The sequence below is a fragment of the Polyodon spathula genome, chromosome 1 (assembly GCF_017654505.1).
Source record: "Polyodon spathula isolate WHYD16114869_AA chromosome 1, ASM1765450v1, whole genome shotgun sequence".
NCBI classification, from domain to species: domain Eukaryota; kingdom Metazoa; phylum Chordata; class Actinopteri; order Acipenseriformes; family Polyodontidae; genus Polyodon; species Polyodon spathula.
The window spans coordinates 42,712,835-42,729,591 of record NC_054534.1 but is presented as its reverse complement, the minus strand read 5'-3'; the positions used below and the strand labels follow the sequence as shown (position 1 = coordinate 42,729,591).

At 36.8% G+C, this 16,757-nt stretch overlaps 1 protein-coding gene across 2 annotated transcripts in view; it reads left to right on the top strand.

Moving 5' to 3' along the window:
* LOC121318956 (proprotein convertase subtilisin/kexin type 5-like) overlaps positions 1-16,757 on the top strand; it is a 213,500-nt gene that overhangs the window by 124,830 nt on the left and 71,913 nt on the right. The window contains exons 18-21 of one of the 2 annotated variants that reach the window (XM_041256183.1): positions 355-458; positions 633-768; positions 1,707-1,822; positions 2,856-5,603. In XM_041256183.1, coding sequence (XP_041112117.1) covers positions 355-458; positions 633-768; positions 1,707-1,822; positions 2,856-2,971 — 472 coding nt within the window. In that variant the 3' untranslated portion in view covers positions 2,972-5,603. Of the gene's footprint in view, positions 1-354; positions 459-632; positions 769-1,706; positions 1,823-2,855; positions 5,604-16,757 lie in introns of those variants that run through there. The other variant, XM_041256193.1, reaches the window with a different exon arrangement.

Sequence of the window (16,757 nt, the reverse complement as noted above, 5' to 3'; positions counted from 1 at the left end):
CAGGAGCAGGTGCCAGGAGGTGTGACTTGCCGCTGAATAGCTACCCCGGTCACAGTCACAGTGAGAGGGCTGTCTTCTTTTCTGAGACTCCCCCCAGGCCTTGATCTAACGTCATGCTGATGTCATACCTGAAAGCTGTATTTAGCTGCTCTGATGTAGCTTCTTAAGCTAACAACTTATTTTTAACAGGCATTTATTAAGACATGTTTCCTTGATCAGCAATATAATTACAAATTCTGAAGGGAGCCGCTTTCTAATGGAAAGGGGGAATAGAAATGCAGTGCTGTACACTTTTACGTTTTCAATTTGGATTAGTTTCATTTTTCTTGTCCTTGACATGTTTTGCTTCTCCAGTTTACAGGGATCGAAATGCTTGATAACATGTGATGCTGGCACATACTACAACGCCCATAGAAAGGAATGTGAGATCTGTCATAAAGCTTGTGCTGCATGTGCAGGTAATTGGATTGTTTCAAATACTGGATTATGTGCAAATTCTCTTTCAAGTGTACAGACACTTTGTAATACCTTTGCATCGAACACAGATTTCTTGAGGCAGTTTCCGCATATTTTTGCGCATATATTTGTTTGAATGGTTTAAGAAATGGCTTGCTCACAATTTTCCATGTTAGGCACAGGTGCAGAGGCTTGTACAGAATGTGCAAAAGATTACTACATGGAAGACTGGAGGTGTGTGCTAAGTTGCAGTGCTGGATACTATTTGGAGCAAAGCTCAGAAAATGGAGAGAAACCGAATACTTGCAGAAAGTAAGCATTTCTGATATATTTTTTTTTTTATTCTCCAAGTAATACAATTAACATACAGTAATTAATTGGCAAATATATTTCAAATTATCATCCACAGTTGGGGATACATGCCCATTATGTATACATATTGACGATTTGCATATATTATTTCTAGTGAACCTTTTTCCATTGTGATGAAACTTGGTTAGGACATTCTTAAGAACAATTTATTTGGTATCAATTTTTGGGTCTGTAAGAAAATACCTATCCACATGTCTTTAGGTACTTTTGTCACTCTTGCAATTATTCCAGTACATAGGTTTCTTTGTTTTTAGAGTTTATTTTTTGAGAAGTGCACACAATACTCTAGTACAACTTTAGAGTAACAGTTATTTTGAGCCTTGGGTCTTTGTTGAAACATTAAAACCTCTTATTTGCTGCTTCATGCGATAATATAAAATATATTTTTATCCAGCTGAAACACAGCCTAACTTGAGTATAGCAGGGGCGTAGACATAAGATGTCAAGGTAAGAAGACAAGCTGTATGTCAATCTTGTCTAACAGCTACATTATCGGACCTGCAGCAAATCCAGAAGACTCGTAGGACACCTCAGAGTCTTTACTGAAAAACTTCAATACCTGAAGGATACATATTCAATTTGGGGTTACGTTTGAAAGTTGATGAATATGTTTTCTATCCAACTACTAATTCAGTTTCCTGTTGTTTATTTTTAAATATTGGTCCTTCGTTGAAGAATCCAAGTCAGCTCAAAGTACTTTACTCCTAAAGTTGTGTGATTTTACTACAGTATTTTGTTTTCACCTCAAAAATAAACACAGAAAATGAAGAACCCTAAAAACGTAGGTCAGGGTGATCTGCTGTTTCATGATCCTCATAGCTCTGCATTACCTTATACAGAATTCCTGCTGAAAATGATCATTATAATTTGTTTTAAAGGTGTGACGCAAGCTGCTTGACCTGCACTGGACCTGGGGAGAAAAACTGTACCAGCTGTATCAGCGGATACAACTTAGAATCAGGAATCTGTGTAGTCGGAACTATTTGTAAAGATGGTGAGTACGCCTTTTGAAGTCAATACTTGTGAATCATAAGAAGAGCTTAAAATATCTGTTTGAGGTCAGGTGGACTTAGCATTGAGACTATGAAGTGAACATGGCTCTACCCTAACAAGTCTATTAGTAAAAAAGCTGAGTTGAAGCCACACATACATTTTAGGTAGATTTCTGATTTCGTAACTGTGCTTATTTTTAAAACCATGTCCCTATTTACAGTTTTTTTAAATTTTATTTTATATATGGCGAGAGATGGAGTTAATACATTTACACATTCTGCTGCCCTGTAAAGTAGTGTAAAGTCTGGATGCTTTCTTGTTACGCACCACTTTTTTATTTTTTTTTTTTACACGGAGGGGAGTGTTTCATCTGGTTTGCTTCACTAAGAATACTGGCAGTATGTCAGACTTAGAATCCAGAATTTAAAAGAAACCAAATCTGTTCCTGAGGTGTTGGAAATATTGTTCTATTGGTAGAGAGGCAAGATTTTGTTTATCAAAATAAGTCTGGTCACACTGCCTTAACAGCCAGTACAGTTTTATCAAGGCCTAATAAGTTGTGCTGCAGGAAAAGGGTGAAATTGGGCAAACATTAAAAAGATTGTTTTTGTTTTGTTATTCCAATTCAAGCTAAAACTTTACAGTAAGTGGCAGTTTTCTGATATTATCTAAAATAGTGTTTCTTATTGGAACCCAATGAAGTAATTATCAGTGCCTAATACCCATTCATATTAGCAGTGTTATTCCAACCATATGCATGACCAACCACTTACTGTAAAGTTGCCCAATTAATATCTTATTTGAAAAAAAACTGTGTGTCTAATGAGTCTTTCTGATCTTTTTTCCCCTTTTTCAAAAATGGAAAATCACTTCCTGTTGGACCACAAAATTACTTCCTGTTCCTGTGATGGATCCACATTTTCTACTGTCACCTGATCTGGTTTCCTATCTTCCTGTCTGACCAATCAAATCCCACTACGATTACCTTCTTCAATTCCTCAACTTCCTGTCTCTTTTGTTTGAACTCTGGAAAGCAACGGAAGAAACGTGGGCGGAAGGAAGCTTCTGTGTGTTAGTGAAAAAGAACAATCTTTGCCAGAGAAAAGTGCTCCAGCAGCTGTGCTGTAGAACATGTTCACTAAAAGGGTGAATGGACTTCCACAGGGTTGTTTTTTTTCTTCTGTATGCATTTATATTGATAATTTATATGAGAAGCTGCCTCCCTCCTTATTCTGAGGAGATAGCGAACTCTTTAACAGAACAATTACAACAAACCTACCTTTTCTTTACCGGGACGTGTTTTCAGGGTTTAGCATCCAGAATAATAAGGAACATGTCTGTATTTTGTGACCAAAGCATCAATGCCAAATTAATTTAATTTTTAATATATGGTTTGATCGTCACAGATTATTTGGGAGACCTAACTTTTTTCAAAGATCAACCTAGTTTTTATTTGTATTTTGCAGTGTTCATTTTCTGTTTCTTATCAAGAGTATGGCACAAGTTTACACAGTCTAAAAACGGTCGGTTTAATGCATCCAGGTGTTATGTTAATAAATCAAGATTATAAATGTTTAAAGGGTCATAAACACTTTTTTTTTTATTTTATTTTTTTTTAATATAGCAGGGGCATGTTGTATCCTAGTGCCGGTTTTTCTAAACTTGTCATCTGTATAACAGTGATCCAGATTTTGTAATCCTACATTTTCTGAATGAGATTACATTTTGATCTGCTTTTTCAGAAAATGTCACTGCTGGATTACATTTTTCCAGATAACAAATAATCGCAATTACGACATAAGTTTTTCGAAGTAGGTTAGTTCTTAATAGTTTATAGTTTTTATTTTTTAAGAGGCCATCATTTATGATATAACCTAATTCAACAAAATAAATAAGATTGTGGTAGTAATCGGTAATATACAACTTTTTTTTGTTTTGTATTATTTTTTTAAACAAAAATCACTTTTAAGGTGAGTGCACACATAGCACATGCAAATAATGGTTATTTTATCTATGCCTACTTAGCAGAAATTAAATAACTAAATCTAAATTGAATAATTGTAAATTGTGTTTAGACATCTTCCTCATCGGTCAGGAATCCAGCATCTCTCAGACAAGCCTTAAGGAGGCGTATGTGAAATTTTCAGTTTTGTCAGTCGAATGTTCTCCTCTGCCAGACGTATTCAACCTGATCGCCTCTTTAAATTCTGAGAAACCCAATCGCAACATTTAATCGGATTAACGAAGTCCGGATCACAGTAATCCCGATAGCATTCCGATGTTTCGGAAAACCCAATTTCACAAAATAATCCAGATCAAACGCAGAAATCCGATGACCAAAGTTTTTAAAAACTGGCCACAGGTAATTACACTTACAATTTCTGTGGAAACTAAACAATGAGGCACATTCCTGTTGGGTATTCTGATGTCTTATTATTTATCACATCACTGTTCTCTCACTATACTAAATGTGTTCTTTTTCAAGTGACATTCTAAACACCATCATATAAATATTAACCTTTGGAAAGGATACTGAACATCTGTTAATATCTGAAGTGGCTGCATAGACTTAGAAAACAAATCTTAAGCCATTAACAGACACAGTTATTTATTAAACCATGAAGAAGATAATTTAGGAAAAAGCCTGGTCAAGAATGGCCAGAGTTGCACACTCATGCTCTCAAACTTTTATGGCAACAGTGAAATGAATATTCTGTTTACCTCATTTTAAACATGTAGCTTTACAAACTATAACAGTGCTCTTTTACTCTTTTCAGTTGTAAGATTATGGCATCAGGTCTTTGATATCAGGTCAGATGATATTGCTATTCCTAAATGGTGCCTAATAGATATTTTGTTCCAGCATGTTTTGGTTTGTATTCAGTTATTGTACTGGTAAATGCGTCCACCTTCACTTACTGTAGACTTGAATGTGTTGGGTTAAAAAAGGCAGTCACACAAGTTAGATCATTAGTACACATGTGTGGTGTTAATTGCTACAATATACAAATAATTTCTAGTACACTTAACATAGATCAAGTCATGTTCTTTGGTCAGAACTGGAAACACTGCTGTAAGGATGAAGACCACTTTAAAAGGCAAAACAAATACAACTTAAAGAAACATAATTATTTTTGCAAAAAAGCATTTTGAAATAAGTGTGAAGGCAATTCTGAAAGGAATGAAATATTTGTAATGGTAAAAACTGCTAACAAACAGCAGTTGCAGGAAGGTGCCATTCTTTTGAGTGGTTTATTTTTCATTTTGTACTGTTCAAATATCTTTGATCAATAGCGTAAAGCATGTGCATTGCCCAGTTAGAATGTACTAAGTTCAAAATGGAATGGGGAGAGTAGCAGGTGAGAGTGGAACAGCTTATAATCTTATATTACCTGAGATACATGCCCATTTATTTCATCATTGGTCTTTCGTACATTTCCAGTTCAAGGTTTCAAAAAAGTGATATCTTTGAAGAGAGCACTTCGGTCTAATTGCAAACCCGGTAAGGCAACGCTCCAGAAAACGTATTTGCTTCGTTTCAGTATTTAATGGGAATTTGACTGTACACAAAAGATCAGAATCTCTCTACTGTCATCTTTTTTCTTTAACTAAAGATGAGAGCACAAACAGAAAATGATTATAGAAAATATGTACTGAAATGTGATTGTGATCAGATCCAATATAAAAGTTTTGTGAGAGAGCAGCCACATTATGCAGTTGAATCGTGGACAGCGATGATGTCTGAGCAGATGACTCATTTCATTTTGATGTCCTTAAAAAGGTACAAAATTAGGAGGCACTGAGATAGAAGTTTACCCATATCACAAGTTTAAAAGAATACCTAAATGCAACCTAAATATATGTTATAAATGAAAGATACAGTAGTGGTCTTCTTGAAGTGCCCTTGGAGGAAACATTAAAAAATAAAACAACAAACTATAGAGAAATATAGTAAACTGATTTGTCTAAAACGGGAAACTAGGCTGTTAAAGAAACATGTGGAAAGGGGAATAAATAAACTTTTTTTTAATTTAATATTAAAAATATTATACAGTTCCAAATGAGCCTGAAAAAAAATAATAATCAAATTAGAATCAGCAACCAGAGAGAAATTTGCATGCTTACTGTAAAGTCCAGAGAACAGGTTAAGCTTGAGTGTTGGAGGTATTATACCTCTACCAATGGGCATATAGAACATTTACTTGGGTATTAACTCATATTACATGCTTTAGCTGGGTTATCTTCCAGTTAGAAATGGTTTAGTGTTCTCACATCATTGTTTTGAGAAAGAATATGAGATAAATCAGGTTTTAATGGGACACATTCCTCAATAGCGATACAAATGTTTTCTTTATATGTTTATAATGTCATTAGTTCTGTCTGATAAATTATAAATTGCACATTTCATGTGTCAGTACTGTGCAGATAGACTTTGTTTGGGTAGGAATGCTACATGTAGAACTAGATTACAAGAAATAATTTATCTATCAAAGGATGCAGTTGTAAAATGCCATGCCTTTATTTATAAGAGGAGATTGTAACATAGAATGCACAGGGGTGGGTCACTCTTCTGCATATCTTATCTGTGTTCCATAGCTGTACTGTTAAACTGTTTAATTATATTGTTTATATTATATCATGTTTTATTATATCAGAATATTTGGTCTTTAACTTTGTTATATATTCCTAATTAAAATAAGAATAAGAACAATGTTTTGGATTGTAAAGATTTTGTCCAAGTACATGCAAAGGCAATTAACTACTAATAAAAAATAAATATATAATAATTTACATAACAGGGTAGTACATCATACTGTTCAGTCCAAGTCATATTTACTGAAAATTACTGTACATTTGTAAAATGCTCAGTTGTTACCTGTAAAATATTTGAGTCCAGTTGTAATTGATATGGCCAAAAATCATTGTTGTTTCGTATTTTTGCAAATTTAAATGAATCTTATTCATGTTATGTTAAGCTTAATGAACTGATATTACAATTGCTGTTTAGAATATCAGTCTCTGTATACAAAAGCTTTCTATGTGTTTTAAGATAACATTGTAGTTTGATAGTAAATTATGTAAAATAGAAGTGGTATGATACTTTAAGAAAAGTCCAAATAAAACATAGAAATACACAATTTATTCTGTTTGCAGAATACAAATGTACTCCCACAATCTAAAGATGTGTTAGTATTGATGTGTGTGTTTTGCCTCCCTAAGTGCAGACCCAAAGCAACATCACTAAGAAACTGAAATAAAGGTTGTAAAGTCAGTACTGCATACAAAAAAGACTTTTTGTTTGTGCCTACTAGTGTATCTACAAATGGCTTTCAACGACTTCTGGCAACCCAGAATGGAACTTTTTTCTAGAATTTTGATGTCATCATACCGTCATCTATGATTTCTAGATTTTGGAAATGTGCAGAGGGGGTACGTCAGTGCCTTATCTCCTATAATCCGGTTGCAAGTCTTGTGTTAAAAAAAGAATACTGTACTAAATCAAAACAAATAACACAAGGTCCAATGAAACTCAGGATTAAAAAAAAAACAACCAGTGACAGGACACAGAGATACATAAGTACATCCTCCTGATTGTGAAAAGTACATTCTCAAATTTCAAAACATACATCTCTGAATAATGTCAAAACAGGGTTAAGTTTATACTGTACATTTGTTATACATATATGTATGTCAACTTGTATATTACATTTATAGTCGCAGACAAAAGTATTTGGGCACCCTTGCATTAGTATTTTGTGTGCCTAGCCTTTGCTTCCTTTACAGCTTGCAGTCTTTTTTTGTATTTTGAAACCAGTTCCTGGCATCTTACTGGAGCTATGTTTGCCCATTCTTCACAGCTTTGAGTTCTGCAATTGACTTTGGTTACAAAGCCTTCAATCCACAAAATCTCGATGGGATTCAAGTCTGGGGACTGAGATAGCCAATCTATAACTAATCTACCTTTTTTTCAGAAATTCCTTTGTAGACTTCACGGAATGCTTAGGGTCATTATCTTGCTGGAATACAAACTTTCATATAATAAGCCTAGCACAGAGTAGCAAATGAGAGTACTAAATTTCTTGATATTTTCTAGCATTTATTGATCCTTCTACAATACAAAGGTCTTCAGAGCCTGAGGAAGAAAAACAAGACAATACCATCACACTGCCTCCACCATGTTCACCACTAGACACGATGAATGTTTCTTTAAATTCTTCTCTCTTCCTCCACACATATTATAATTTTCACACCAAGAAAGCAATATTTTGGATTCGTCTAACCATAACATTTTATTGAAAAAATCATCAGTATTCAACGAAAAACTCAAATCACTTTCTTTTGTGTATTGTTTTTAACAAAGATATTCATCTTAGTTTTCTTTTTAAGGTATCGTTAAATTGTTCGCTTGTGAATTTCTTGACCATCTTCTCTCAATTTTTATTCAAATCTTTTGTAGTAATCCAAGGATTTTGCAGAACTGCTCGAACAATTCTTCCAGATTTTGCAGAAATCTTTCTTGGTCTTCCACCCCTGGAGCTAGCTGCAGTCGTTCCTGTTCTCCTGTGTTTGTCAATAACAGCTCACACAGTGCTTGTTGGTAAAACGAGTCTTTCTGCTATTTTTCTGGTAGTTTCTCCTTTTTCGTTTAGTTGTATCACTGCCATTTTGAGATCTTTGCTGTACTCTTTAAACCATTTTCATTGCTTTTTTGAATCACAAATTTCGAATTTATTTTTCAGTACAATGAGTACTTGCTCTATATACTAATATTACTTACGTTTTCATAAATACTGCAAATTTTTAGCCTCTGTCCTTCAGAGAATTTTGTGTGCAATGTATTAAACAGCTCTTTTTTCGTGAACAACTACTGGACTATCACCCCAAGTTTACAAACCACAGAAATTACTGCTCATTATACAGGCGAGATCATAATTTGCATCTCATAAACATATTTGCAACGCCGAAAGTCTAGAACTTCCTTCTGGCTAAGATAAATGAGTGGTGAACAGAAAGAAGCAGCAGGCAAATACAATAGGATGGAGCTGTGGCTTCTGCAGACTCTGACCTTGATACAACCATGGCACCGGCCAAAAAGAAAAGCAAAACAAACTCTTGGGAATGTCACTAGAGCCTTAATAAGGTAATTGATTAATAGGTAATTAAGTCTCCAGCCATGATTAAAAAAGGACCCACTCTCAGCTCAGAAGGAGAGAGTAGTGGAGAGAGCAAGAGCGTGAGGAGTCTGAAACCAACCAACCAACCAACCAAACTAAAAGATAAGGATCAGTGAAGGCAATTGCTCAGCCTGACCTTAGCGTTCTTTTGTGTTCGGGATTTGTTTTTGTTAGACTATTTCATTTGCTGTGTGTGTTTATTTTTGTTCAAAAGTTTAGTTTTCATTCAATTAAAATACGAGCACAGCAGCTCCGTTTGTCCATACCATCCTTCTTTGTATTGTGTTCCTTCTTCCTGGTCCATGATGTCACCGCATCTACGCACTGCAGCCACTCTGCCACAGTCAAGTATGTAGCAAGATTAATCAATTTGACTAATAACTCGATTTAGTTAATATATAGTATAGATATAGTTAATACAAAACATATTTATCATAGGTAAGGTGACCAGATTTATAATCTAAATGAGATAACTACGCATTTTACCAAGACTAATTTCTTTGCTGATCTTGGCTTTTTTGGAGTCAACGTTATCGGCTGAGACACGGATCAAGGTATAATAAGATTACATCGTATTCTTTTTCTGATCAAATGAGATGTTGCTTCTTTATTTACGAAACTAATATTACTTAACCATCCTTAGTATATGCTTAAGCATTAGCATGTAAAATGTGCAGAAAAGCTTTCAGATTGTCAGGAGACACTTTCTCATTCTCATTGACTGGTACTGAAAAACTGCTGAGACAGGGCAGGAAATGTCATCCTACAATTAACACGTTTTTAACAGGTTCCATTCTGTTTTAAGTGATACCTGTCGGCTTAAAACATGTTTAAAAGGAAATTTGGAAATAAGACTATTTGACTAGACTAAAGGGTCGACCCCACCTCCAGTTCCTCAGTAATTTGAGCACTAATATTATTTGCCTCTTTTGCTGAAGGAAAAACATGTTTTATGTTTTTGTGTTGTTTTTCTTCTATTGTACTAATAGCTGTGATAAAGTAAAATACTTATAAAATACATTACATAGCTATCACATGTATGCAACAGATAGCATTAATCTTACATATGAACACTCCATTGTCTCTATTTTTTTTCTTAAACTTTGCAGCATAAAAGATACTTCTTCTATAATACATTTAACACAAATGAAAGGGGTCACCAAATTAAAAAGAGATGTATTCTGCCTCTAGGCAGCTTATTTAGATTTGTTTAAAGAAGGAAAGTAAAATGAAACAAGGATGTGATTCTTTTTTTGTAATTGTTTTAAACTATTTGTATATCATGTACAGTCCTCAACTATTAATGTAAATAATGGGTTTTTAAAGAAGATAAATGTGCACTTGGAGACCAGAAACTACTGTATTTGATTATTGCTAAAACAACATAAAATGTACACGTAAAGAAATAAAAAATGTTCTGAAACGTGTAAAATATTTTTACCACATGAATATTCCAAATGTAAAAATAATGATTTTGTATTCACTAACATGTTTCTTAGAGAGTGCCAGTGGTCAACTGAAAGTAAGTATAAACTTATTTCAAGAAAAAAATATGTTTCCAAAAATTTTTGTCATATTTTACAGCCCATCTTATTGTTGTGAGGGGCTATTTTAATGAACAAAGTGTTCAAACCACGACAAGCTTCAGTGTACTGTGGTGTAAATATGGCACCGTGATGTGACATGACAGCGTTGATTTCTGCAATTGTCGCCTATAGCTACACACAATCGATGTCGTTTGCACGCAAATATTGTGGGTGAAGAGAATAATTCCAATGCAATGGTACCTGTATGAGCCATTATTGTTAAACTACAGTAGTCTAGCCTCTTCAGGCAGCAAAAGTGATGATTCAGACCAGGATAGCAACAGTCAATGGATAAACCCACCACCAATCCTCTGATTGGTTGTAAATATGAAGATTGACTGTTCAGTAATTCTCTAGATTTACACGGCGCTGTACTGCCACTTTTCAGTGCTAATGGTCATTCTACCTTCGCTTTAGTCCGATCAAGTGTCACTGTACTGTAATAAGTTATATATGGTAACACAGCAGCCTACATAAAAATACAATATTCTGTATGCGCAGGGAAAAAATGGGACAAAATGAGCGTCCCAAGAAAGTTTCTGGGGACAATGGGGCCAGTGTTCCAAAAGTTGGACTGTCCCATCGAAAACAGGATGACTGGTCTCCTTAATCATAGGCATCAATTGGATTTTTTAATTAACATAATCAAGTACAAAATTTGGGATGAAAACGTTTGTATATCACTGTAGCAGGGCGGTAGGAAAGCAAAAAACGTATTGTTTGCTGCTCAGGTGTATTTTAGAACAAGGTTTCCCCCTCTGCCCCTGTGCAGTTTATTTTGTGTTTGTTTATTATTTATTTATTGTATTTATATCGGCGAAAGCTGTGGTTGTTATTTTTGTATTTATATATGACGGCGAAGCACCACGTTGTTTTTGTTTGAGTGTGGTCTGGCAGAGGCAAGGCAGCAGCTTGTCCTCTGCCAGGAATAATTAAGAAAAAAAAACCTTGTGCAGAAGGTGGCCATCTCCTGATTTAATTAAGTGATTAATTTGTTGGTAATTGGGAGATGGTCATCTGTATAAAAACCTGCAACTCTCTGCACTCTGGGTGGGTGTTCAGAGGAGGAACGAAAGCGAGCGAGCGAGAGAGAAGTTTAAAAAAAAAATAATAATAAACAAATAAAAATACAGGTTCTTTGAAGGATACTGCCCAGCCGGACCGTAAGGGTTGTTTTGTGTTTTGTGTTTGTGGTTATTTTTGTTCATCATTTTCTTTTCTGTGCTCTGCCGGCAACTGTTTATTTTTTGTTAAAACTTTTCATTTATTTTTTGTTCTTTAATAAACAGTGCGCTGCGTCTTTTGCCTGCAGTACTGCCTTTGTTTCTTTTTCTGTTCCGGCATTCTGGCCTGATGTCACCACTCACCGTCATCCTGTTGCACGTGGTGTTATAAGTGAGATCACCAGCGCCTCCTGGATTCAGGCAGGAAAAGGTATTGCAGAAAGGGTACTGCAGTTTTTTTTTTTCCGTTTTCTTATTATGTGTGGAGTGAGGAAGGATGAGGAAGAAGCAGAAGCAGCAGGAGCGAGGGGCTGGTCGCAAGCCCCATCATGTCTCTGACAAGGTGGATGTCTGCCTAACTTGCATGAGGGGGGAGAAGTGGTGTTTTGAGGTTAGCAAGACTGGAGAGGAACGCCTGTTGTGCCCACCCCCACTACAGCCCAAGAGGGAGGAGCCCGAGCATCCTGCGCCTGAGTGGGAGGAGCCCGAACGTCCTGCGCCTGAGTGGGAGGAGCCCGAACGTCCTGCGCCTGAGTGGGAGGAGCCCGAACACCCACAGCCCAAGAGGGGGGAGTCTGTGTGTCCACAGCCCAAGAGGAGGGAGTTGGTGCGTCCACAGCCCAAAAGGGAGGAGTCGGTGCATCCACAGCCCAAGAGGGGGAAGACCGAACGTCCACAGCCCAGGCACCCACCAGCAGAGGGAGAATGCCTGCTGGTTCCACCTCCACCGCAGTGGGAGGATTTCTTGTCACTCCCACCTCCACCACCAGAGGGAGAATACCTGCTGGTTCCACCTTCGCTGCCATGGGAGGACTGCGTGCCGCGCCCACCTCCACCAGCAGAGGGAGAATGCCTGCTGGTTCAGCCTCCATAGCAGTGGGGGGACCATGCCGCTCCCACCTCCACCAGCAGAGGGAGAATACCTGCTGGTTCCACCTCTTTGCTCCCACCTCCACCAGCAGAGGAGAATACCTGCTGGTTCCAACTTGCCGTGGGAGAATACCTGCTGTGCTGGCTGTGGGAAGACTACTTGCCGCTCCCACCTCCACCAGCAGAGGGAGAATACCTGCTTATTTCCCCACTGCAGCCAGAAGGGGAGGAGCCCCTGCCGCCTCCGCAGCCAGAAGGGGAGGAGCCCCTGCTGCCTTCACCACCTGGAGAATAGGAGCAAGAGCTGCCTCTGCCTCCACCACCACCAGTGGGAGAGAAGCAGGAGCTTCCTCTCCCTGCACCCATAAAAGGGCCAGGACAGGATGCTGGCAGTCCTCACCAGCCCCAGCATAGGTTGCCAAGGGGAGCACGGGGGAAAACCGTCCGGCCACAGTGGCTGCCGCAATTGCCTTGAGATGCCAGTTCGCCATCACCCGGGGATGTCTGCCTTGCACCACCCGGGGATGCCTGCCTCAATGATGCATAGAGCCCACTGTGCTTATTTATTCTATAATTAACATCAGGTATTGATTTTTATCATGATAATTGTCAATAATTAGCAATGAATGGGTTTCATATGAAATATGTTGATTGTCCAAATACTTTTGTCAAAGTATTAAATTAGTTTTTGCATGTTATTTTTTCATTTTCTGCATGCTGTGTAATTATTATTTTTATTGTGAAGCTGAATCTCTACTTTAATGTACTGTATATCTTTCAATAGAACACTTAAAGTATAGAAATATTGATTTCTTTGTGGCTTTTCACTTTTTTTTAATACCAAATACTTGTGTCTATGACTGTACCTCCAGACTGTGACTGATAAATCACTGAAATCTCAACAATGAGCTGAGCTCTCCATTTAGACCAGGGGTGTCAAACTCCAGTCCTTGAGGGCAGCAGGGTCTTTTGGTTTTCATTCCAACTTAAGCTTGTTTAATTTGACATATTTAATTTTTTTCAGTTGATGGTTTACAAAATGTACTTGAATCAAGATATACCAAACTGAAACATTTTGAGGCCCGGAGAGGAGTTAAATGTGTCCAATTAATCAAATAATTAGACTAATACAGTAATTGAGAGTTCGTTTAGAACAAAATCCTGAAGACGCTGCGGCCCTCCAAGAACTTCAGGAGTTTAGCACCCCTGATTTAGATCAACCGATAAACCCTTAGCTTAAGTTTTTAAGGTCATAGCATTGAATCCCGCTGTTGAAAAATATTTTAATACAAAATACTCCTTGTATAATAGTTACAGCCTTTATTTAACAATTAATTGATTTAAAGTAAAGAATTGTACATCTTTTACTAATTTTTATTTTTATTTTTAATAAAGTTAATTGATTGTCGCAATTGCTGATTAACAGGGTCATCATTTACTGTAGGGCAGATGGGGCAGCTGCCCCCCTTCCCCCGATGATCTACTTGAGATTATGTCTTCCACCTTTTTACTCCCTCCCTCCAGACACATAAGATTAATCACACATAGGATGGTCAAAGTTTTCTTCATAGACTAGTAAAATGTGTTTCAAACATCATTCTTTTCTAATCTAACCCAGATCCAGAATGATGTCTGTGACGGTTGATGTAACTGCTTGCGCTCAGAGTCTCCAGGCGTCTGTCGGTGGCATTCATTCACTGTCCAGGCACTCATTGTTGTCCAGTGATTATATTGACAACAAAGAATGATACTGCATTCTATTATTTTTACAATAATGTAATATTATTGATATCATGATGAATCAAAGGGAAATATGGCATGTTTGTCACAGCAAGTGGAAAATGGAAGAAATGAAACACAGCAAGACAACAAGGAGGGATTCACTTGAGGGAACTATTAAAATTGATTATGCCCAGCCAGGCAAATTATTTATACATGCTCTAAAGAAAAAGTACCATAGATTTGAAAACGAAATTTAGGCTCATGTGTATAGGGCTGTGCATTTTCGTGTTTGCATAGCTACACTATAAACTCATCGTTGTCTTTTTTCACAGTGGATTTATAGAAAGTAATATTTAAGGTGATGCACTACAGTATTAGATACATTCTGGTGGTTATATATATATATATATATATATATATATATATATATATATATATATATATATATATATATAAACGTATAATATGCATTTATATGGAAAGAAATGATTAGGCAATGTTACACATGAAAATCAATTAATTTATTTTTGTAACATATTTGCTGTAAGCAAAGTAAGTAAGTTGGTAGTTCGGCCAAAACCTTAGACTTACAGGCTGGTGTTAACAAATTTGCCTAGATGAAAGAAAGATGCTACACTCTTTTATTTTTGATTATTCAGGATTATCTGCGTAAACATGTTATTTAAAACTTTGCTACATATTCCTGCTTTCGACATTCACATAATTGTGGTGCTTATTTAAGTTTGTATTCTTTGTATCAAATCTGGTGAGATGTATTTGGATGGAAGCTCTAAAACTGCATTCTTACCCCTGGCTCTCTTTGTAAAGCCCATGCAATATATTACTTTTTTTTTTTCAATTGTCGGGAATAAGAGTAATCTAAGGTCCCTAGTTACTACTGTAAAATGATTATATAAAACAATGTTGTACCGCTATTTGTTTAGTGTAGCAGCAGTTACAGTATGTATCTGTGAAATGTTTACCTTACTGGGATATGGGAAGCTGGCAGCAGAGCAGTTTGGTTAACATTAAAACCTTTACTCTCTTTTAAAACACAAACGTTTCAGTGAAAACGATGATGTAACGTTGCACACGTTATTACTATAAAATGAGAATTATTGGAACAACATTTTGTTACAAACCAGTGCCGTGCTTAAAAATACTTGCATTGCACATTTTGACAGTGGGGTAAAAATAAAGTTGGTTATCATGAGCATAGCAATGAAAGTTCACTCCATGTCTGCGGATAATGTCACCTAACGGTAGTATATATAATGAAAACAACTAGGGACCTAGAATGGAGCCCTGTGGAACACCACAGACAACTTCCAATGACAGCGACCCATGTCCTTCAGTACTGGTCAAACAGAGCTGTTCAATTTTGGGCCTATTCTGCAAAAAATCATGAATCAATCATTTTCTCTGGGCTCCTTCCTTCAGAACTTGAAACTTTCATCAGTTTCCCCATTGTTAAAGAAAGCTAATGTGGACCATAATGCATTTAATAATTATCGACCCATATAAAATCTTCAATTTTTAGGCAAACTTATTGAAAAATATGCTGCTCAGCAGCTGCAAGAACATTTGTCCTCCTGTGGACTCCTTGACATTAATCAGTCTGGACCCTTCCAATGGGTCCCTATTCCTCTTCAGCCAGGCCAGTCACGTGCAGAGTCCCACAGGGGTCCGTATTATCTCCCCTACTGTTTAACATCTATGTTACGTTGATGGGGGAACTGATCTTTCCACCTGAATGCCAATGATACTTAGCTATATCTTGAAATTTGGGATGAGCAGGACTTTAATACTCTAATATTAATAGCTGGATATCTGTCAATTGGTTGAAACTTAACCCTGACAAAACAGAAAACTTGGTGGTTGGCTGGGGCGGAGGCTAAACTTAGTGATCTGAGGCATATAGCGGCATATAGCATCGTCATTAAATTTTACTGGATTTGCATTGGCTCCCAATTGAGCTTCGTGCACAATTCAAATTACCATGCTTTATTCACAAAGCACTTTATAGCAACTGCCTCACTATCTGCCTGAGAAATTGCAGGTTTATAATACTATTAGGAGACTGAGGTCCTCGCACACCATGTCCCTGTGTCAGCCACGCTTTAAACAAAAATGTTTTGGCGCTCTTACTTTTTCGGTCCTTGCTCCACAGATTTGGAATGCACTGTCTGTAGAATTCTGTCTTACCGCTGAAATTCTCAGTTTTAGGACGAAACTAAAAACATTCTTAATTCACAAGCTATGCTAGTTCAATCGGGAGAATGTATCGTCAAATGTTTTAACACTGATACCTTATGCTGTGTGCTGTTTTTTGTATATGTATGTGTGCTGATTTTTTTTTT